General features: G+C 37.8%; 1 protein-coding gene across 1 annotated transcript in view; it reads left to right on the forward strand.

Moving 5' to 3' along the window:
- The first annotated feature begins 2,972 nt into the window (after nucleotides 1-2,972).
- TTC8 (tetratricopeptide repeat domain 8) overlaps nucleotides 2,973-25,234 on the forward strand; it is a 46,308-nt gene continuing 24,046 nt past the window's right edge. Inside the window, exons 1-6 of the mRNA XM_074868563.1 lie at nucleotides 2,973-3,170; nucleotides 12,199-12,228; nucleotides 16,517-16,637; nucleotides 21,445-21,508; nucleotides 21,664-21,823; nucleotides 22,701-22,790. Of these exons, the coding sequence (XP_074724664.1) occupies nucleotides 3,063-3,170; nucleotides 12,199-12,228; nucleotides 16,517-16,637; nucleotides 21,445-21,508; nucleotides 21,664-21,823; nucleotides 22,701-22,790 (573 nt within the window). The 5' untranslated portion in view covers nucleotides 2,973-3,062. The remainder of the gene's footprint in view (nucleotides 3,171-12,198; nucleotides 12,229-16,516; nucleotides 16,638-21,444; nucleotides 21,509-21,663; nucleotides 21,824-22,700; nucleotides 22,791-25,234) is intronic.

Below are 25,234 nucleotides of genomic sequence, written 5' to 3' on the forward strand. Positions count from 1 at the left end.
TTACATAGCTTAATCTTTCTTTGAACTTTGATCTAAGGTACAGTTTTATGCTTTATGATTTTAGGTCTGAGTGTTCACATTGCCATGGGTGGATGAATTAGGTTTGCCAGGACAACTCTTTCTGGCTTCATACATTTGAATTAGATGCCTACCATCATGCAGAAACTGATAAAAACTCCTTCTGATATCTGCAGCCAAACAGAGCAAAAACCCCTTGCAATTACAGCTTGAAAAGAAAGAAAAAGAATTTTCCAGTCATTTTCAACACTGTAAAATCTTATAATTGTAAAAAAGCAGAAGATCCATCTTGATCTAATTGCTACCATAGGACATTACTTCAGTTTGATCACTAAGTGCGATGAATACCTTTCCCAACAGTGTAACAAATAAAAATTGCTCTGGGACCATCTCCCCCTTTCTTTTGCTGAAAAGCCATATAGCTACATCTGACAAGCTAACTTTGGAAGACTGTGACCTTTCTTGTTATAGATAGAATCTTGGTGCTATAAAACTACAGCTGAAGTCCAGTAATATATGTATTACTGATTAAATATACAGTTATTCTTTTACTTGAAAATCATTCATTTTCTACCTCTCCTCCCAAGAGAGCTTCTTGAGATGCTTACCGGTTTTCTTGCTTTCAGGGGCATCCTCCCATGACCAGGGACCAAATACTGGCAGCTCACATGACTCACAATTTATTCCCATTAGTTTCCAGTCACACAGCCTCATCTCATTTTTTTCTTCTGAAAAGTCATCAGCTTTCATCACAGGAACATAAAGTTCATCCCCCATATAAAGCATACGGCTTCATGCCTCTTTCTGGGTCTCCACTGCTTTCTGCTAGAGAGCAAGTCACCCTGAAGATCCATTCCTTTCTCTAGGAAACAAAACCCACTGTTTCCTTGTCAAGTCAAAGACCCTCAGGTGAGCTAGAGCACAGAGTAGTCAATAATATCTATGACCAATCCACTATTTGCTCACCTGAACGCACAGCTCCCAGGTTGACAGAGTACTTGGAAACCTTAATCTGTTGTGTTGCCCACAATCACCACTTCATTATATTTCATCTTGATTCACTAGCTCAAAATGGAAATCATTAAGAAGACTGTTATAATAAAACATTCTCAGCATCTTTAGACATTTAATTTATTTTGTAGTCTGGAAGTAGCCATTAAGATATTAAGGCTTAAAACAGGTGTTCACAAAGTACATGTAGCCCTTTAATTCTGAGCTATTGGTCTCCTCTGTTCTCCTGTGCAGATAAATGTTGTGTTTAACTGATGTGGTGGGCTGTTCACACACAAAAGAAAACTGCTTTTTAAAACAGCAAGTATAAAACATTCTGGCATCGTCTCCGGTAAACCAACTAACAGCAGTTTGGCATTTTAATCTAACAACTTTAGAACTAATGTACGGACCTCAAAATGCATCTCTACAAACTGAAAGTGCCATTGACATTATGTTCTATAAAAAAGTAGCAGCCTAGACATGCTGAATTACCTAACATGGTCACAGCAAGCATTTAAAGCATTTAAAAACCCATCTCATAAATGTACACAGAAGTAGAGGAATTCCTTAGTATTTTTAATAAATCTATAGGTTTTGACCAATGTTCACAACCTCTCTGAACAGCACATCCTGCTTATTGTGCTGAGCCTGACCATAAAACACACGCTGGAGGATTTGCCATTTAAAAGAATTTGTAAACAAAATGGGATATCTTACAGCTCAGTAGTTACTCAGACACAGTACTACAACTGAATAGCAGTGTCACAGCAGTTGGTCTGACAGAGCAACAAGAAATACTGTTCACTCTTCTGACCAACCTGAGCTATACAGCGAGTCTCCTTGTGCAAGCCTCCTACACGTTTTGGGGGAATGCAGCACATACCGATTCCCATGATGACTTAAAAGAGAGAAGGGACAGAAATTATTGTACTATTTCCTTTCCACCCTTCTTAACTGGGGATAGCATGGGCTCCAGAAGAGATTTCACTCAGATCACTGTTTCCCTGTGCACGCTCCATGGAACAGCCAAAACCCAGCTCTCTATAGCTGCTACTTCCGTTCAAACCACCTACTCTTGTATTAGAATAAGCCATCGCCCCGGGACTGGCACTTCCATTTCTGTTTTGGAATCCTTCCACCTGAAATTGATCTTATTGGCCTGGATATCCACTTCATGGATCTTGGACAAACTGTTTCAGTGAGAAAGAAGCAATAAAACCAGACTGATCCATTAAAATACCCATGACGCGATTTTAGCTATCATGTTAGTGTTCATCCATCAGGGATTGTCACATCACAAACTCACTTATTTCTCCAAGCAATCCTAGAGACTTTTTTTTCTTCCTTTTACTTGGGCTGCTGGTTGCAATCAGTATCTTACAATACATACAAAGTAAAAGTTGTTGTACTTCAGCTTCTCCCATCTCCAAATATCTTGGTCTTATTATTTGTCTGCAAGAACTAATGAACTAAAGGAACTAGCAGATTCTGCGAGACTGAGACCAGTGCTGTTCACTGCACTCTGTACTTTTCTAAACCAGGACTCCCATGGCTCTAAAGGACATTTTACCCAAATAAGGATTAAAGGACTGTATCCTTCTTGTTTAGGCACATGTCCCAATTCGAAACGGCTCTTGATAACAGGCCAGCCGGTAATAGGACACAGTTAAAAGCTGTGGGGTTATTTGAAATCTACCGTTCTCAATATTACAGATCGAACTCTGCTTTCAGCCACGGGTGTATCAGCCTGCGACAGGCTCTTGCAGGAAGGGGCCCGGCCCAAGAGCGGGGGCCGCAGCTCCGGGCCCCGAGGCGCCCCGGAGCCGGCTGGGACCGGCCGCGGGACCCCGCGGAGGCCGCCCCCAGCTGCCGCCCGCCTCCCCCGAGCCCTCCCGGCGCGACGCGCAGGCCCGCCAGACCGAGGCGGGGCCTGCCGTCTCCGTGGCAGCCGCTCGGCCGCCCGCGCTCCGCCCCGGGCCCCGCTCGGCAGGCAGCGGGCCGGGAGGCGCCGGCGGCCCGGCCGGAGCCGCCGCGGCGGTCCTGCCGCCGGGATGGGGCTGGAGCCGCTGTTCCAGGCCTGGAGCTGCTTCAGGCGGAGGAAGTTCCGGCAGTGCTCGGAGCTCTGCTCCCAGCTGCTGGAGGGGCCGCCCGGCGAGCAGGTAGCGGGGGCCGGGGCGGGAGGTAGTGGTGTCGGTCGGCAGCGGGCCGGGCCCCCGCTCCCCCAGCGGCCCGGCCGCTCGCCGGGGCTGGCACCGCGGCACCGCCGCTCGCCCTGCTGCAGGGGCCGGGGAGGGCAAGGCCGCGCCGTGCTCCGCCAGCAGGAGGAGGAGGAGGGGGAGGTCGGAGGGCCAGGCCGCGCCTGCTCGCCGAGCTCCCCAAATCTCTCTTGAGAGTGGAGGCGGTGAGTGCGGGGCTGCCGGCTCCTCCGCAGACATGCCCTGGCTGTGCCCGCCCGCCCTAGCCCTAGCCCCAGCCGAGGGCGGCGGCGGGGGGTGCCGCAGGTGCGTTGTACTGCGGGGGATGACAGCAGCGGAGCGCTGGGACTCCCCACAACAAGAGTTGTAACTCAGCCGCGATTTTGCGGAGTTAAAGAAGGAAAAGCCAAGACTAAAAGTCAGGTCTGCTTAAGGACGTTACTGTTGATTTTACACCAATTGATTCAGATATCACAGTTGCTGTATGGCTAAACCTCATAAGGTTAAGGGACACCTATTTTAGCTCAGCTTACGTACGAGGATTACCACGGGACAGAAGGCTTTCCCATTCCTCTCTTTTAGCTTTTTTTTTCCCAGCTGCAAAGTCTCTGGAAGTGTTAGGCATGTGTTGTTCAATATCTACATATTTTCTCACCCTTCTTAAGAAGGAAGGATTTGAGAGGGTTGTTTCTGGATTAACATTTGTATGCATGTAAGTGTTTTTACTGCCATATTTGGAAAACAGTCATTGAATGGGCTTTATCTTCATCATAAATACTTTACAGTAAATTAGTCTTTCAAAGTATCCTATAGCCACATATTTTAAGAATCTTGAAGGCAGCCCTTTTAATCGCGAAGGAAAAGTCTTTAAAGAAAGCTGCACAGTCACGTGACTGTAAATGTAAAGCACAGTAATTGTTTAAACTGGTTTAGGATAGATACTTAAAAGATGCTCTTGTTTATATTATATACTGTAAGGCACCAACAAGAAGCCATGAGCAGAAATTTTTTTAGCAGAGAAGACATTCCTGGAAAATTAATCCTGAACACTAAATGGGATTGAGCATTAGTTCTGTGCAAGTCCTTCAAAAATTAGTCTTGGGAACAATATAATTTATCTGTATTTACATTACTGGGTGTCAATACATGCAGTCTTTGCATATGGACATACAGCACTTGATTTGTGATAGAAACTCTTGAGACAGTACAGATAACAGTAAATAAAGTCATAAAGATCATAGTGCTTCTGTTACTATTCATTTATAAATTCTTTAATTAGTAAAATGTTTTCCAATCTGTGATCTCAACATGGAAATAAAAAGGCAACTGCATTTCTAGTGTGTGTTGAAACTCCAGTATAAAATTGTTTTGTTACACCTGGCAACTCCAAACTTCTGCTGGGCTGTTTCTGGTAGCACTGAGGAACTTGTTGAAGACATTGCAACAGACAGAAGTGGGGTTAGGAATAGAAGGTGTACAAGGCTGGGAAAAATGTTTAGGAGGAAAATAACAAAACAACAATGTGAGGATGTAGATCCCATGTGGTTTTCCTTTTTTCTTCCAAATATTGATCACACATGCTGCAAACATTTAAGTATATAAATTAGTCGTCTTGGATAAAGCTACACATTCTTCTTAGAGAAGCAGGACCTTACATACCAGCAATGTAAGAGTTTTTTCAAATACTATATAAAGCTGGGACAAGCGATCACTTAATTTAATCTTTGAAATGATCACACCAGCCTATAAGCTTCAACTTCTATAAGAATGAAAGGGTGAAAACATTTAAGATAATTATGCTTGAGAAACAGTGGGAGGATGGGGATATAAGTCATGTCTACACCACATCAAATCACAAGCTCTTAGAGGAGGTCCTATATGAAGTCTCTGAATTTTAAGATCAAGTTTCATTAGTGTTTTGAAAAGACTTCCAGGTCATGGTTGCCTGCAAAGGACTGGACTTTGTAACTTCAGTCTGTTTCTTTCAGAACTATATTCCTGTTCACGGTTTTGTGTGAAAAAGTACTCTTCAGCAGCAGCATATTTCAAAGCTACCTGAAAGTTTAGAAGGAAGAGAAATGTCTTTGCTTTCTGTAGAGGCAAACTTAAAATGTGGTTAGTTTGGCTCTTGCCCCATCTTCTTGAGGAACCTTCATTAAAAGCTTTTTTTAAACAGGAATTAATAACTTTTAAAAGTATTTTAAAATATATCTACTTTAGCTTGGAAAAAATTAGTCATCTTTAACATTTTAAAAGTGCATGGAATTATGTGTCGGTCTTTTTCTGAAAAGAGATTTCATAGAACAGTGTTCAGGTAAAGCACATCACAAGTTTGCAGACACCAGCAAGTGGATTTTACTCTATATAAGTACTTTGTGTAAGCGGAGTAACAGTTTAGAGACTTTAAAAATAAATAAATAAATGGAGGGGTAGTTATTAAGTGGCAATTCAGCATGTTTCTTCAGAAGGATCATGAAGTATACTGTACTTCATGGTGTAATGTAACGGCTACACAGCTCGCTCTTCCATCATTCCACTCTGTTAGTCCAGACAGCTCCTGACAAAAGATCTGGCGTTATTTATACCACCTGTTTATTTTGGTACAGCAGGTTGGAGAAACCAGAATATCGGTTAAATAACTTTCAAGAATACAATTTGAACCAAACTCAAACCAACTCAACATACAAAATCTTACACCTGAAATCTCTTCGAGTAAAACATTTTCTAATTATCTAGTTAGAATATAGCTTTAACGTTCATTGCAGACTTATCATGAAATGGCATTTCTCTTCAGTCAATGTGCTCATGATGTTTTAGATTTTACATTTTTTATTGTAATCAACACAAAATCTTTGCTGGTTATCTGTCCATGTAAGTCTGTATTTTATTATTCTGCTTCTCATTTGTAAAGCCTTGCAGGTCTTTTCCATAGATGTGTTGTTGCACTTTCAGCTCATTACTTTCTAACACTTGCTTGTTTTCAGGTACCAATATGTCACGTTTGCCCTGCTAGACTTCAGGCATAGAGTAAAGGAAATAGTAACATGCCTCAGGAACGTGTCCTACATGTAGTTGAAACCTTACAAACTATTTTGAACCTACTTGATACAACAGAGTGAAAAAATCATGTTTATGTGTTGCAACATGTATACTTTGCATTTAATAGAACTGTTATTTTTATAAAACCTTTGAACGATACTAATCTCCAAGGCTGAACACTGAGGTAGTTAGAACTCAAATAAGTGACATACATTACTTAATGATCCTGACTTGCTTAGTCTAATACTATTTTACATTATTCTGTACTTATTCTAATGGTAGCATATCAGTTAAATTGCTGTAGTGATCTAAAGTGATCTAAGATTACTTTTTTTTTTTTTGAGTTAATTAAGAACCCACAACCATTTTCAGGTAGATTGGCTGTTGATTTCTGAAGTCTGTGTTTTGAAGGTGGTGTGTTAATAAAATCAGTAGTTCCTAAATATTTTTATTTTGATTGAACTTTAATTCTGTCTTCTTCAGCCACCTACCAGAAAATCGTGCTGTCTTCCATCTGTGTGAACTACATCTAAAATTAAGTATGTATCATTTTTGGTACCTGACCCAATATGTGTGGCTTATTATGCTTAAAAAGCACATAGCAATTCTAAAACCGTTAATGGTCAAACCCTAACTGGGGGCACTTCTGCAAATCAGGCCCAAGGTAGGTCATGTTGGACACGAGGAAAGCAAACAGACAAATGACAATTTATGGAAAGTTAGGATTAAATGAGCTGCTGTGCAGCACAAGGGAATACTCAACTGCTGTAATCACCATGCCATCTGTTCTCATCCTCTTGTACCATATTCTGTGAAGCATGTGCCTTCCAACCTCTGCAACCAGGGAAAGAAGGATCTCACAAGAACAGGAGCCTTCGTCACTGTTCAGATATTCAGTTCTTTGAACAGCAGGCGTTAGGATATGATACAAACCAAGCCACAGGAGACAGCATCCTTTAAAGAGGTGCTCAGGAATGGTTGAGTTAAGCTGTGACTGTTACAGGTCAGAACTTTTTCATGCTCAGGCAACTAGCCTTCTCATTTCTAAGACATGTAATGTAACAATAAGTAAATAAAGGAAGAGACTAACAGTGCATAATCTGAGAGCGTTTTCATGCCTGAAAGAGACGACCTTGCCTGTGTGAAAGCCTGTCCATTTTTCCCATCTGTCAGCTGGTCTGCTAACTGATAGCACCACTCCTGCTCCACTGCATCCGCAACACTGTCACAAAACTATGGGCAGCTGAAATCAGCTTTCTACAATAGCCTTAGAAGTAGGTGTTTTTGCCAGTCATACTTAGAAATGTAATTAGAAATTTTCTTGACCAGTACATCTTGATATTTCTCTTAATTTACCACTCCCTGTACATCTAGCTTAGTATTGAGAATATGTTTTCATTACAAGTATAATGATTTTTAAGAAGTTCTCCTTTAAGAACATGGTAAAAGGTGATTTGAAGGTCTCAAAAATAAGTTTACTGATGATCCAACCAATAGTTACATGTACATATGCTTAGAAGCTATCTTAATTAGTGTAGAACTCTCTTTGAACTCTGTCACCAGATGTGGTAAGCCCTAGGAGGTTTTTAAGGTATCACATTGACCTTTTAGCCAGCTGTGCATGAATCAGGAATTTTCTTATGTAGCAGTATTAAATGCTATGCCATTATAAGCTTGAATTCTTAAAGAACGTGTCAGTGAAATCAAAACATTTTTAAATCAATTATGTTTTCCTGAAGAGTTCTTAATGAATAAAATATGCTGAACATTTTGATAGAAGAATAATTAGCTGTTACTGAGTTAGATTTTATGGAAGACTGAAATATTTTTTCTATAAAATATCCTGTCCATCTCTTCATTTAAGAATTAGGAATATAAATTTTATTGATGGAATTTACTTCTATGCTGAAAATTTTATCTCAGGATAGATAAGATCTATATTTTCTATGACTAGCATTTGGGCTTACAAACACATGAGCACTGATGTTCAGTTTAATTATTTCCTATTGTAAGCTGTCCTGGTTTCAGCTGGGATAGAGTTAATTTTCTTCCTAGTAGCTGTTACAGTGCTGTGTTTTGGATTTAGTGTGAGAATAATGTTGATGACACACTGATGTTTTAGTTGTTGCTAAGTAGATCTTATCCTAAATCAAGGATTTTTCAGTTTCTTATGCTCTGCCAGCCAGGAGGTGCACAAGAAGCTGGGAGAGAGCATGGCCAGGACAGCTGACCTGAACTAGCCAAAGGGATATTCCATACCATAGGATGTCATGCTCAGTGTATAAACTGGCGGGAGTTGGCTGGGGGGTGGATCGCTGCTCAGGCGTCAGCGGGTGGTGAGCAATTGCATTGCACATCACTTGTCTTTTCTGGGGGTTTATTTCTCTCTCTCGTTTTCATTATATTCCTTTACAATACAATTATTATAATTTTAATTTTATTATTTTATTTTAGTTATTAAACTGTTCTTATCTCAACTGGCGACTTTTTTTTTTGATTCTCCTCCCCATCCCACTGGGAGGGGGGAAGGGTGAGTGAGTGGCTGTGTGGTGCTTATTTGCTGGCTGGGGTTAAACCACGACATAAGCAAACAGGCACTGTCTTCTATGTTTATAGTAATAGCATGACCTAGAGGAAATACAATCCAAGGCTGTTTGTGCTGATCATCCTGATTAGTTACCTAATCTGATTACTCTTCTTTGTTTTCCATATGTCAGATTCAAGGCAATAACCAGCACTGATGTATGAGGCCTGCTGTAGTTTAACAATAATAAAAAAAAAATTCCCTAATGTAATTAATAGACATACAGTGGATGTCCTGCCTTTAACTTGATTAATGGTCGACTATGAGGATTTGCTTTTGTTCATTCGTCCTTTCTTCTCCCATGGTGAACTTTCAGCTACTGGTTTTTGTAAGGTCATAATAAAGTTATCACAGACATGTTTATGTACATGGAACTTGATTTGAGAAAGCATCTTCAACTGAAATCAGTTACTGGTTCAAGAGACTGTAATTGTTAAGTTTATATGTAAAAATTAGTTATACATACAGTGAAGTCATTGTTCCTGGGTAATGTTTTTTCTGTGTTTCTGCTCTTAATCTTTTGAAGAGCATTTTCAGAATATACTAATCTTAATATTCTGCATGTATTAAATCATACTTATCTGAAATTAGTTGTAGAATGAAGCTTTATTAGAATATAAGGTATGTAACCTTGTTTCATTCTCTCTTCTAGTCTATAAACATCAGAAGACTTAATTTTTCTAAATATTTTTGGTCTTCGAATGAGCTGACTTTTACACATTAACTTGAATTATAAAATGCCCTCAGTGGATTTAGAGATCTGGTTTAAATCCTTCCTTCATTGTTTTTACAATCTTACTAATTTCAAGGAGCCTTATATGTGTAAATGAAGAATAAATTTGACCTTTTGTTTTGAGATACGAGCTTACAGGGCAACACTTTTAATCCTCTCAAAGAAATCTTTATTCGGAATCCAGTTCCAGTGGCTTACTTGTGTGAGTAGCAACTGCTGGATCCACCCATGTTAAAATACATTATATTTTAATGTTAGTTTTTGTTGTTCCAGACTTGGGTTTAATGGGAGGAAAGTTCTATCACCTGCTTGAGGGTTATTTAAAATCTGAAGTTACTGATTGTCAGAAACTGGAACAATATATTATGATGTATCAACAATGCGTACTATCACCTACTATTATGACAGAGCAATGTTTTAGTAAGTATTATTGGTCAACTCTACTTTTCTCCGAAGTGATGAGGGATGTAATTTCTGCATTTTTTACTAATATGAATGTCTCCACATAAGCAAATTTGTTTTATTTTTAAATTATTTTTTAAACTGATGAACAGTGCCTAAACTAAGCTACACATCTGTAACATCAAGGCATTTTTGAGTTAGTGTTGATGTAATATTTGTAACCTTGTCCTCATTAGTTACTGTAGCGCATATGGTATGGAAGATAAGCTACTGCTGTTAAACTGTTTTCTACGACACCATATGTATAACACTCGGACACAATGAAGTGAATAAAATACAAGCTGAAATATCTCAATGTCCCTTTCTTTATTACTTGGAAGGTTGAAACAGTTTATTTTTTAGAAGAGGAATACTATAAATAAAACAACATAATAAAAGAACTTGGAGTTCATTTAATCATACATCTAAAGTATAAAGGCAGTTTTAGTGCCTTAGTCAAGCTCAGGTGCATCACAGACAGCTGAGATTAATCCCTCAATTAACATTTAGTTACATAGAATGCTCAATTTATAAACTGTTATGCATTCTGACACCAGTGAACAAGTTTGTGATTCCAAATATGACCCTTAAAAGGCCACAGAAATTCCAGTACACTACAGAAGGAAGATCATCACCAGTCTTCCAGATCCCTGCCATCATGGAATTTACTGAGTAAAAATGCTCAAATTGAAAGAAGTAGACCATATCTCATACTACAGAGAAAAAGAGCGAGCTTGACCTTGCCATTCTCTTGGTGAAACATGAGTCAGCAGTGTGCCCTGGTTGCGAAGGAAGCTAACAGCACTCTGGGCAGTGGTTCAGCTTGGAGGAGACATTGGTGTGATCTAATAGCAGCCTTCTAATACATATGAAGGGGTTATCAAGAAGGTGGAACTAGTCCCCTCACAGTGGTGCATGGAGTGAGAGACAGCAAACATAAATTGAAATGACGGAGGCTGTGGCATGATATAAGGAAAAACATTTCTCTGCAAGGGCAGTCAGGCAGTGGAACAGGTCGCACAGGGGCATTGTGCAGTCTCCATCCTTGGAATTTTTCAAGACACAACTGGTCAAAGCTCTGAGAAACCTCAGCTGACCCCATAGCTGACCTTGCTTTGAGCTGGGCTTTGGACTAGAGACCTGAAGTCCTTTTTCTAGTCTGAATTACTCTGAAGTTCTGTATTCAATCTAACATAGCTGCCTTAACTGTGATAGTTTTACACAAGGCCAGATACATAAGAAATTTTCCACTGCCTCTAGGAGCAGAAATGATCTGACGCTACAAAAGACTACTAGTGATTTAGAGAAAGTAAAATCTATCTCCCACCTTTCTTGTCTTTCCTTCTAAAACTAAGTAATATATTAGAGAGGAAAAATTCATCCCCAGTCCCTGGAAGTGATCACCATAAGCCATGAAGGATAGTTTAAATAGTATATAAACATGATAACTGCACAATACATGATGATAAACCTGCATTTCCTGTTAGTATTTACTCACTTTTACCTCAAGTTTTCAAGCAGATACAAGTTCTTGCCTTTTGGCTTGTAGTAAACTTCATCTGGTAGTTTTCCTTTTGTTTACTGGATGGTGCAATAAGCCATTAGTTTGACATTTATTCTACCTACAGCATTACTGTCCAGAGTACAATAAATACATCACTTCCATCATAAAAGTACAAAAAAAAAAAACCCAATATGTGCAGAAATTTTCCTTTATGTACTTCAGTGATATCATTTTGATCACCATCAGCAGCTAACAAAAATGCACAAAGATACATTTTATTACGTAGGCATTCTAAAGCCCATGGCCTGATAATCTGGTTCATTTTCGAGAGATTTGCTTACATCTTCCAAGTTTGGTTGGTTGGTTGGTTTTTTTAAAATGTACCATTTTTCACTTTAATAGTTCTGTAATGTTACTCTAAGATTTGGCCAACATGATCCAGCAGAAGCAAGAAAGCAAAAGGTATCTGAAAATTGTACTTATTGCAAATCTGCATTCAGTGTGAAAAACACTGATTAGCTCCATAGTGTGTGTAAGTTGGGATAATGTAATGAAATGGAAATTTGGGTATATGTGTCAAAGAGAAGATGTTTGTATAAAATGAGTTGGTCACAGAGTATAATTCCATTTTTGTTGTTCTTTTTATTGTTTGGCATTACCATTCCTCAATTTCTGTTTCTTCCCTTTTCAGGAGCCTGATTCTGAATACACTGTATTTCAGGTAAAATTCTTTTCATAAATACAATTATTAGATATAAGCATTAGGAAGAATTTTGATACACTGAATAATACTTATTTTGTTGTTAAATTCTTAATGGCATAAATTTAGTTTTCATCATTGGTAAGGCAGTACATTTGATAAGGGGTATTTTAAATAGGCAGCTTTTATATTTGATAGAAGTTTATTTCTCCCATATATATCCTATAGGTTTATTCAGCAGTTCAGTAGCTTAGTGCCTTCTAAAAGCTAAATTCAGTCTATCTTGAACTGAATGACCTTCATCTGCTGATGAGATTAGGAAAAAGCCAGAACAGACAGAACAATGTTTATGCTCTTAGGGCTCACTTTCATGTTTCATTTAATGCAGTGTAATGGTGGGCTGTTACGCATGCCCTTCCTGCTCCTACAGCTCAGTCTCACTGCCTGCCTTGTGTAGAGTCTGGTAGTCTTGAAGCTGCATGATGATGCTTTGCATAAGCGATGGAAGACTGAGAGTAATTGATTAGTTTTCACTCTGTCCACATTAGCACTAGATTACAGCAATGAGAAGAATAGTAATGTGCAGGTGGTGGCATCTTTTGGCTCCAGCCCAGAGTCAGAAGAGATTAAATGCAATGTGAAATTGCATCTTTAAATATAGCTCAATAACATATTTTACAAGTCTCCAATTATATTCCGATGAAGTCATGCAAGTTGTTTGCATACAAAATGGTTTCAGTGAAATACTGCCAGGTATCTTCTTGACTTTAAAGATTGCACTTCACAAGGTAATTGTTGCGTTCTGGGGTTTTCATTGTGTACAGAATAAAATTTATGATAATGGAAAGGATTATTGGAGAATGAAATCTCTTAGAAATGTGCATTAGCAGATTCAGAAAACATTTAGATTTAGATTTTATCTTTTTTTAATTTGGTTTTTGGACTTTTCAGGAACAAGAGGAAGATATGTGATTCAGTGAAAAACCAGTTCTTGGGAACTAAGTGAAAAACACTGTCACTTTTCTTTCTGGAGTTTAGACTTCTTAAGAAATACTATATCACATTTCTGTATTTATGGTACTTAAGCTATTGCATCCCTCTTTGATTACTATTAGTTATTGTGAAATTCTGTTCTGATTATGAGTTAAGTAAGCTAAATCTGTTACTATGTTGTGAATATGTGGGTTGTCTGAAGTGAGCTGTCCTATTCTTGTTCCTACTGTTTAAGTGTCCATTTCATAAAAATGCAAGTTGTCTTCATAAATGCCAGACATGTTGCTTGTCACAAAACAAAATTATCGATCCCACAAAGAGAGAGCAGATAATATAAATGAAATCTGAGGCAACAGTTTGGACAAACTTTTGCTAAGTTGAGGTGTAAATAATATTGTTATGTGGTTACTCAGAAACGTGTGCATTTATTTTTATGGCTTTTTGTGATTATAAGTGAGCCTTCCTCTCACTGTTGGCAGTGTGGTTCTTCCAGTTTTGTGATGCTTTTATTCATTTTAATTGAAGTTTTTCTGCATTAGTTTCAGATTAACCTTACAGATTTTCGATGAGCAAAAAAATCTGTGCATTGTGCTATAGTAAATGACTAAAACTGTGTACTTTCTTATGAACAGAATTGTTAAAATTTTTCTGGATAGCTAAAAATAGCAACACAGAAAGTAGGCTTCGTACAAAGATAAAGTAGCTATAGGAAATACCAGGACTACTGGTACAAATTCTTTACAGAAAGTCAGCAAAAGTTGAAATTACTGAGCTGTTAAGAAAATGTTTGAACCTCGCATGAGTTGTACATCTCACGTGATAAAAGACATCTTTACTTTATGAACAAAAAAAGAAATCAAAATTTGTTGGGGAGGGTATGTTTTAACAGAGAAATGTACATCTCAGGTTTTCTTTTAAAACGTAAGACAATAGCCATATGCCGTAGTTCTTATAAAGTCCTATGTGACTTTTTATGAATAAGAAGCAAATTTTTTATAAATAAAAAGGGTGTCAGAAATTTCATTTAATTCTTTTGAAAAAAAAGATCATTTTCCTACATCTCCCTCTCTATTTGTGTGTCAGTATAGATTTCTAATTTCTTTTCCCATGCCTTGATTTTTCAGATATTCAGCATAACTGTGTGCATGCAGTGAAATGATACTTTTGTTTCATATGGGCCTTGTAATTAGTAGTTAGGAATTTTGAATTGTTTTCTTGTCTCCCAATGTAAAGGTCATCTTTCTATAGTATAAGTAACAAATTTGACATTTTTCTCTCTCTTGGTGTTTTGATCAGAAGTCCTATAGCAAACATTGCTGCAGACAATAATCTACAGACTGATGTTTAATTAAGGAATAATATGCAATATTTGAATTTTTTGTTGGCTGTGAAACCTCAGACTAGGAGTTTAAGACTGGAAGAGCAGTCTGTGGAATCTATTTTTTTGACAGATACTTGTCCAGTAATGACAAAGAGACGTTAGTTTTAAAAACACATTATCTTATGTTTGTTATTGGAAAGATCACAATGATATACTTATGTCTGTGTTAAGAACTGACCCCAGTTTTAGCAATTAGTGTAGAGAAGTTGCTACTTTAAATTCCCAGGGAAAGGCTATGGGCAGTTTTTCTTATCTCTACTAGGAAATCAGCCTGTGTTTGACTATGCTGAGAGCTCTAATTTCAGCATATTCCCAATATAGACATGGTTATGTTGACTTCAGACATATACGTCTTTGAAAAAAGCTGAGTACTGTCAAGGTGTTAAAAATTTGACAAACTAAGTACTTCCATAGAATAATGAAAAACAGTTAAGGGTGTTGAACATCTAACTGCAAATCTCAATGCTAATTAAAGGTTGTCACCCTACTACATAAGAAGAAACTGAAAGATAATAAAGCAGATCTGGATTATGTCTGTCTGGCCTAGATTCAAATCATCCTGCCCTGTTCCTCTCTTCATACTTAAACAAAGGTTTCTAATTGTGGTTGAACTGGCTGGCTAAATCCCTCCTTTGCTTTTGCTTGGAAGAAAGCACTTTTAAAAAGGAGAGTTAAATATTTCAACATTTTTAGATATACTTTCTTTATGATAGTTGTAATGTTGCATAGAAATATGAAGGAAGTGTAGAGGAAGGGATGGTCTGAGACATAATGATGAGAAGTGTTCAATTAAGTGATTACTTAAATTATTAAATAAGCCTGAGGTCCAGATCTTGTCCTACCTCTTATTTAAAGAAAATGTTTCCATGTCTTTGACCTTTAATTCTATTAAGGTAGCATCAGTCTGTTTCTGTTTTGAAATGTCTCCTTAGCAAATATTAAACATGCTTTCCCACCAGACTGCTGTACCCCCTGTCAGAAAAGAAACAAATCTAATTGTTTTGGCAGTGATTTTTACTCTGGAAAATTTATGATGATCTGTTCAATATCTGAATGAAGATCAGGGATTGGTCTTGTGGCTTCCTTTATCATGCCAGCTCTATGAGTACATTACAGGCATATTAAGTTATAGGAGTGGTTGAATCTGCACTTATTTCGTCGGTACTTCTGTATGGCTGCCACCGTTTTTTCTTTTCCCCATTGATTTGGTCCCTCTGTAGTCTACACAAAGTTTGTCACATCGACTAGAATTATGCTTGCCTTTCCACACTGCTCATATAATCCTCTAAAACATATGATGTTGTAATTTGTCGGTTCAGTTCAGTAACAAGTACTCCAATAATCTCACAATCTGCGATGCTTGATCTATACATTTACACATTTTTTACAGCTGATGCTTTGAACAAAGGAGTTTTAGATTATCTTTCTAAAGACTGTTGCTTGTGGATAGTAATATACTGTATCTTTAACTGCCAGTTAAAGGATTTCCCTTCTTTCTCTACAGATGCCTGGGAAGGGCATTACTTTGCATTACAATGGTTTACTTACCTTCCTCTCCCATCCCAGTTTAAATAAGGTGTCTGTCAGCAGTGGGTTTTGAATGGCACTGGTAGCTGGGGATTTCTTCAAAAGCACAACATCTCAGAGAGTTGCCTGTGACCTAAATTAGTCATAGCTTTTCATGAGGTGTGAAATTCCATCCTTCAATTTGAGTGACTATAGCTGTTCCACTCCAAATGGGTTGTCTAAAGTCTCAGGTCTCTTTCCACCTCCATCAGGCAATTGATGGATATACCCAGCTGTTTAAGTCAATACCTTATTCAAGCCTATTAAAACTGTGAAGGGAATAATAATTTTTTAAAAGGCAAATTTGTTGATTAGATTATTTACTTGGTGTCTTTAAGACATTTTACTTTTTACTTTATCCTTGTTCAGGCTGCCTGGAGCCTGAAAACACGAGCTTTGACAGAAATGGTGTACGTGGATGAAATCGATATGGATGAAGAGGGAATTGCAGAGATGATGCTAGACGAAAATGCCATTGCTCAAGTCGCACGTAAGAATGACTTTCACTTAAATACATTGAAGCAACAAGAGCTCTTTTGTTCAGGATTGTCATCTAGCATAAAATAGTACATACTGAGGTGACCTGATACGACTTTTAGCTATTGCTACAAGAAGAGTTTTAGATTGTTTTATGGTTGTATGGCAATGTTGAGTTACATCACATGATCTTGATGTAGAGCTTAGACGTGTCAGATAGGGCTTCAGACAAGTAGTGGTTTGTCAGCTTTTCCTCTACATCTCTGTACTCACTAGCTCTTTTCCATCAGTGCACTGATTTCTTTTACTCCTTTCTGGCTTCTTTAGGCACTGTGGGAAACTAGCAAAAAATATATCCCCTTGATGTACTGTGAATCTCATCCATATGCCTGTACTGTCAGCAACAGTCTGGCCAAATCTGACATCACCTTTTTGTATCATTTCCCCAAACATTTTCTGTACTGATCTTCTCTCTTCTGCTTTTCTTTACTTTTTCCTCTCTTCCTTCCCAGGACAGTTCTTCTGCCCTGTCATTGTTTCTTGTATGCAGCTCTTTTCAGCTTCCTCAGTTCCCTTCTAAGGGGGCAGTAATTAGTAGTCTTCCACTACTTTTGGCATTATTTCTGTTTTTCTCTGTTTCTTTAGTGCAGTCCACGTGGGAATTTTTATGCACCTTATTAGATGTGGCTCTCAACCACCTACTATGTCAAGGAATTCAAGGGAAGAACTGAACATAGACCAGAACTAATATCTGAAGCATTAAAAGCTTTTTTTCATCTGGGTAGGAGTAGGCAATTGCATATCTATCTGATTACATTTTTTAAAATGGTCATTACATGCTTGATCACATATAAACAGCCAAGCAGTACTCAAGTTGTGGTTATGCATTATGATAATCTAATTACATGTATCTGTGTTAAAACAGCATACTAATATAATTTAGACTTTTATTTGATTTTATGCCCCCTGTGGTAGAGACCATCTGCCAAGAAAAATAATTTGATGAATATTATTGAGAAATAAGGTATTCTGGAAAAATACATTCTTACTATATTTAAACTGAAAAATGGTGACTTTCTGGATAGTGCGTCACAGATTTCAAAGCCAAAGAAAATCATTATGATAGTGTAGCCTGCACTCCTGAGTCACTGAGATAAGACTTTGTTATTTGTGCTTCAAATCTACTAGATGTGCCTGAGCTAGTATATAGTTTTTCAGAAAGTATAAAAACTTTCCAGAGAGAAAGACCCCCCTGCAGTCTTTAGTAAATTATTAAATTTGCTAGCTTTTATCAGCATGTGCCATATCTTTAGTGTGAATTATCAACTGTAGATCCAGCTGTTGCTACTTTGTGTACATTGTTGCCCGATATGAAGACTTTATTTTCAAAGGTATATTTCCAGAGTAAATAGTTAAAACTGTCATTAAATTATCCAGTGACCTTTGATCAGCTAAACAGTCTTCTTCTTGAGGTATATCTTTTAATTTTTGAGTTGAGTCTTGAAACTCTTAATCCTTTCCAATTAATCTGCGTGCTTTTTCAGTTGTAGTCACCAAACCAGACAAGTCCACTGACACATTGAAAATACATTTTTCTTTACAGCTTGATTTTACTTTCTTTATACATCTGAAGTTTTTTTCTGTTACACTTTTATCTAAAAAGTAAGCACAGGTATCACTAGGGAAAGTACAAAGAGGATGGAGACAGGCTTTGCAGTGGTGCCCAGTGACAGGACCAGAGGCAATGGGCACAAGCTGAAACACAGGAGGCATCAAGAAACATGATGTATGAACATCAAGAAACACTTTTTTACTGTGAGGGTGACTGAGCACTGATACAGGTTGCCCAGGTAGGGTGTGGAGTTTCCTTCCTTGGAGATACTCAGAAACTGTCTAGACAGCACCCTGGGCAACTGGCTCTACTTGAGCCTGGTTGGACCAGATGATCTCCAGAGATCCCTTCTAACCTCAACCATTCTGTGATTCTGTGATCACTTCCAATTTTACACAATTTAATGAATATGGGTGCTTGTTGACTGTGGGCTTTTTCCTTTGCTGTTAAAATGTGTTAACCATACATGGTCTTGACTAAGGGTCTTTTACTGTGGCAAATCTTTCAGGATATCCTCCCCCACTATAATTATAGCTTACAAACTTAAAAATGTGTAGTCATACTTTCCTTATTATGACTGGTATTGTTTGTACTTTGCTTACTCAGCAGTTCAAATCCTTTTTCATCAGTTACATGTCCATTTCAATTTTGCATCTGTCCTTATCTTAGTTTCCAGATTAAACTATCTTAATAATGATTTTGCTCTGTGTCTTGCATTATTAATTAATTACTAAATTGTATAGGGACCACTGGAAACAACTACTTTTCTGTGGTTTCTCTTCACACATATATAATGAAATCTGTCTTCCACCACTTTTTAGATTTTTATAATTTTGCTGTTAATTTTCCATCAGTCTTGTTTATTAACAAAAATTTTCTATAGCATCATTTTACAGAAAATTCCCAGTATGTTACCTTTGGATTCTTAACACTATTCATTTTATCAGCTAAGGTTGTAATCTTGTTTAAAAGTGCTACCTTGACAACATATTTTTCAGAAGCTCATACTAATTGGCATTATGGGTAATCACAGCTATTTCATTAACTAGGGAGTTAAAGGAGTCAACTGCAGTCATCACTAAGTGTTGAAATTACGCTTTTAAATTTTGTTGCTGTTAGTGACCATATGCACTGCTGTGGCCTCTTGATGCCTATTCATAGCTAGTTCAGTTGGGATTCTCAGTGTAAGGACTGAGTTGCCTGGGGTGAGATCAAGGGAACTAAATCCTCTAAGCATCCTCCCAGTACACCAAAAGCACAAAAAAAATCATAGTTATTAAAAAACATAACTGGAAAAGGGATTTTAATGCTCCTACCTTTTTTATATTATTGCAATAGTTAAAAAACAGGCTCAGAAAGTAGAAGACTAGTTCATTGTCTGCTAGCCTGAAAAGTTGAAAGCAAGTTTCTCCATTTCTCAGAAGAGTGCCCTAGTTACCGTGTGTCCTGGTTTGACCAGGATAGGGTTAAGTTTCCCCAGCAGTGGGGGGGAGCTCTAGCCGGGTTATTCAGATACCATGCGGACGTCACATCCTGGCAGGTCACATTTTCCTGGCGCGGAGCGCGGTGCACTCGTGGTTTTGTACATCGTGCTTCAAACTGCTGTATTTGGTAGCTATTTTGCTCTGTTCACTGCTATCACTATTACTGTTATTGTTATTGTTGTTGTTGGTTGTGTTGCTATTGCACTGTTGTATTAAACCTTCCCTTATTTCAGTCTTGGGGCTTTGTATTTCACTCCCTTTGTGGGGGAGGGGCAGCGGCCGCGTGGTCTCAGACCCCGGCAGGGGCTAAACCACCACACCGTGTTAGAAACTCTGCTGGGTAGACTGAACACTCTGTTGTGGAGTAAAAAAATCAAGATTCACAGGACTATAAAGAGCAAGTAAGCAACAGAGATCTTAAATGCAGCCAGCCAGAAGAGAAAGAAATCCGAGTTTTGGTCCTTATTCTAACATTACCTATTTATTTGGTTTTACCAAGGTGATAGTGGTTAATACCTTTTTTATATTCTTTAACTTTAAATACAGCTGTAGACAGGTGGCTACTACAGTATTGAAGTCAGAGGTGCTTGGTATCAGCATGGATTAAAAAGGCTAGAAGGTATTTAGATTGAGTTAGAAGTTACTGATTTGAACAAGTCTTCTAAACTTGCTTAAACAATGGACTGGTAGTATGTCAGAGGTGATTACAGCTTGAGGGTGGGAGAGAAGACTGAAAAAGGGAAAAATTGGGGTTTATCTTGCAGGGAAAAAAGAGGGAAGGAAACTAGCTACCTATCAGTTTAACTTCAGTTCTTGGAAACTTTTGAAATAAAAGCAGTTCATAAGTATCTAGAAAGTAAGTAGATGAGTAACAGTAATTTGTCAAGAACTGGCTGTGTCAACTTAAATCTCATTTCTTTCTGTACGTGGTAACAAGCAGTGAACAGACCAGAAGGTATAGATGTCATATCTTGCTTTTAACTAAGTTTTTAAAACTATCTCTTAGACATTCACTTAGGAGGTTAGAAGAACTGACTATAATCAAGTGTCGGTGAAGGTGATGGAAAATCTACATGCAGGAACTCGTAATTGTTAATGATCCACTGTCAAAACAGAAATATGTGAAAAGGGTGACCTGTCATCTGTTCACCTGGGCTCAAGTCAATTTAGTATTTTCATTGATGACCTTTGGATATGGGTGAGCTAGAACTTTAATGTGCCCTAAATTGTGGGTGGGGGTCCACTGTGGGTCCAATGACATGAGATACCATTCTCCATCTGACCTGTAGCCTCGGTCCTATTTTAGTCCCAGATAGAAAATATACCATTTCAAATTAGCATGATCTCATTGTTCCAGTAACCTTTCTTACTTCAATTCTATCTATTGCTCCTAAGATGTTCTTGAGAATTGTTGTGGGTTAACCCCGATAGGCAGCTAAACCCCACACAGCTGCTCGCTCACTCCCTCCAGGTGTGATGGGGGAGCAAATGGGAAGGGTAAAAGTGAGAAAACCGTGTTCATTGTGGCAGGTTTCTTGCAACAGTCTGACAGTTTATCAGTAGTACAGTGCAATATTTGTTTTTGTCGTCTTTGCCTAGTGCTATGTCCTCTCAGTTTGAACAAAGAAATTTACAGTTTATTGTAAGACACAATCATTTTTTGAAGTCCTCTGGACAAGAGTATAGTATCACGATGTGAAGGGAGAAATACTCTTATTTTATAGGACCAGGAACATCTTTGAAACTCCCTGGAACTAGCCAAGGTGGAGGTCCCAGCCCAGCTGTTAGGTATGTGATTGTTTATTTTTTTTAAAATGTGACTAGTTACAAATGAGTAAATCCTAAATTTAACTTCTGAAAATGAAATGTTGTAGATATAAGTGTTTAAATTCTCTATCGATAAATACCACTCAACATAAGGATAATGTGCTTAACATCCTCAGGCCAGTAACTCAATCAGGAAGGCCTATTACAGGATTTGTGAGACCCAGCACACAAAGTGGACGGCCAAGTACTGTGGAACAGGCTATAAAAACACCTCGAACAGCTCTCACAGCTCGTCCAATTACTAGTGCTTCTGGGAGATACGTCAGGCTAGGAACGGTAAGTTGTTTGACTCTGTTCTCAGAATGATGGCTTTCTTGGTCATAGTGTCTGGTACAGTGACATTGTAGTTGACTTAAAAGCTGCATCTAAACTCAAGTTTGAAGGAGGTGAGCATTTTTAATTTTTTGTTTAAACTGTTTTCAAAGTAGAGTTTGAAAATGTTACTTTTTGTTAGTTTGCTAATCTGTTTATTTAAAAAATATACATAAATTCACAAGTTCACAAAAATTCACATAAATTCCAAATTCACAAGTTCTGTGAGACTCATTCACTGAGGCCATGAAAAGACTATGATATAAATTCACCATAAGTATGTTAAAACCTTCTCCAAGTTTTTCAGTTTATGACAAAACAATTACTAATCTCAATGTGAAAATAAACTATACTAGTTTTATCCTGTCCTATTGCCAAAATTAATAAACTGCAACTGGCACGAATATGTAATACAGATTAATATCACATTAATGGCAAAATGTGGTATCTTCTCACTATCGCAGGTATGAACTGATCTTCCTAAATCTTTCTTGAAGACTTTTCGGTTATGTATCCCAACTATCTTCAGTCCATCTGACAGTTAGTCCAAGATACATGCTTAGGCACATTATGGAAATAGTGGAGAGAGGGAAGAAAAAGGTAGTTCCAGAAGGTAATTCATACCATCTCTTTCAGGAACTGTATGGGAGTAGGACAAATTCCTGGCTTTCAGAAAAGATTCAATTCAGTAAGAGGAGTCTGTACTGCACAGTAGAGCAATACATCTACAAATGCTTTGTTTGGTTTGGGTTTGGGTTTTTTGTATACTACTAATATTTTGAAAATTTTCAGGGAAAGTGTAGGGGATCTTCCCACTTAAAACCTTCTTTTTCCCCTTCAGGCTTCAATGCTAACAAATCCAGATGGCCCTTTCATAAATCTGTCTCGACTGAATTTAGCAAAATATGCTCAAAAACCCAAACTGGCAAAGGTATGTAACTATTTTGGTTAATGTTATGATATCTTTTTCTTGCTTTCTGGGATCATTCTAATGTAACTGTACATGGGATTGGGGATACAAACAATGATGAACTGTGTTGTAAAGTTCAGAAACAAAGTGTGTTACTTAACTTTTGACAGTGGTTGGTTACTAGACTTGAAATTGAAAATATTTCTGAAGAGACTGTGTTGAAAGTATAACCTAGGAAAAATGTTTGTATAGAATAAAATATTCCATTGGTAAATAACTTTGAACTGTGCATATAGGAGTGGTGAAGGGCAACTAAAAAAAAAAAAGCCAGGAGGCAAAACCCAGCAACATACTTCTTAGTGTCTGGAAATGCGGTTCTGTGTGTGAATAGATGGCAATCCTGTCCTAAAAAATGTTCAAATGGTTTGTATTTTTCCCGTAGATTTTATGGCATGAGTTCACACTTTTTATATAAAAAGATTTAATCTTTTTCTTCAGAATTCTTCTTCATATTCTGTTAAGATCTTATGATTGACAACCACTGAAACAGACTATCTGCCAATAGAACAGGTTTATCCAGCTTATCTGCCCAATTTACAGGTTTCAGCTGTGAGTGGAACGGACCTAAAAATTGTGTAATGATTTATCACTCTGTGGCCTTCCAGTTGAATCTTTCTGCTTTCTAACAACCAGTTAGTTGTATAGATGAAGATGTTTTCTGTGCATACTTTGTTCACAAAAAACAACTGTTGGGCTGAGACCAACAGCTCATTTTGCACAAGGTATCAAATGACTATCAGACACTCAGGAGCTATATTTGGCTAGCAGCCTAGAGTTGCAAGAACCTGTATGTATTCAGTCTACTTTGAGAAACATAGTGGTGAACCCTTTTAGAAGACTAGCAGTACCTAATAATCTGCTGGTGGAAATTAGCTCCTCCAGTCCGAAAGTGCACTTAATAATTTTTCATAAACAATTAGAAAATTCCTTTGCTTTTCAAAACCTGATCTAGACTGATGTAGAGCATTGCTTTTCAATGTGGTTTTCAAAGGAAATAAATTTTGTGTGATTGCGCTGTGTTCTTCACCCTCTCCTTACATCTCTGTCCCTTGGCCTCTTAACCAAGCTAGGCAGAAGAATAAATACCAAGTATAGTAAGTTCTAGTCTGGAGAGATAATGAAAGACTTCCAAACTATCATCTGAGGGCAGTTATGAGTCAGTTCTTTATCAGTTCTGAAAAAAACTGCAGGCCTTTTGTCCAATTATGTCCTTGCCGGCAATCAGCCAGCACACATATTGTTCTAAATCCATCAAAGTCTGTACAACAGGGAGAATGTAAGAAACCTGGGAAGGATTAAGAAACACAGGATGCATCCATAAGAAACTAGGCTTAGTTCTTCTGCTTGAAGACAGCTAGCTTTTAGTTGTGTTTGGTAACTCTATATACTATTTAAGTAGTTAGGTTAGCTTTAGATGAAATATTTATTCTCAACAGTAGCTCTCAGGAATGAGAAATGTTTCTTTAGCAATTCTGGTTTCTAATTAGCATTGTTTGGGACAATGGGATAGCTCTGTCTTCCTTCACTTTCATATAAGAAGAGGCTTAAGCCAAAAAATGTAAAGCAACAGTCATAGAAACATACATAGGCAACAAGTGTACTTGTCAGTATTATGAAGCTAATACATTCTGACATTAACATTTCACACAGAATGTAAGATCTAAGTTTAAATTTGGAGCTACATGGATTTATAACTTTTTTAAAACAAGACAGCATTAAGGCTGAAGCCAAAGCAGGAGGTGAGATTTCAGACTGCACTCTGTGTTAAGAATCATTGAAACTCTGAGCTGTTACCTCTCCCAGGTGCAAAAAGATGATAAATCTTGCAACTATTAAATTCACATGATTAGCCTGTATACTCATATTGGTACATACTCCTCCTATGTACTTCTTCCCTATGTGTTTGCAAAGTATAGTCATCACATCTTTTTTTAAGTTAGATTATCTTTTCATTGCATGACTACAGGAATGTGGCTTACCTCTGACTAGCATCAGCCATGTTAAGGACTATTGCAGGAAACCCCACAGTAGACATGTGAGGTACCACCTGTCGCCAGAGAGAGCCTCTGGTAAATCTCAGTGAGCAACCGGTTTATGGTATGAAACAGGAAGTTTTATCTCTCTTATCTTGTGGATTTTTAATAGAATTCTTAAGATAACTCTAGATATTTTTTATCCAAGGGAATGTTCAGTTATTTAAATCCTTATGAAGGTCAGAACCTGTAGATAACAGCAGTAAATTCCTTGTGCCAGCCATGCAAGAGAACATTTTTTTTTTATCACTTTATATTTACTCACTTTTACTGAATGCTTCCCTGTTATTGAACTAGAGGATGAAATGTTCCACTACTTTATTTTCTATTGTTTTGTTATCCACCTATTCTAATCTCCCTATAAATGTGGTT

Source organism: Strix uralensis, chromosome 4 (assembly GCF_047716275.1).
Source record: "Strix uralensis isolate ZFMK-TIS-50842 chromosome 4, bStrUra1, whole genome shotgun sequence".
Classification (NCBI taxonomy): domain Eukaryota; kingdom Metazoa; phylum Chordata; class Aves; order Strigiformes; family Strigidae; genus Strix; species Strix uralensis.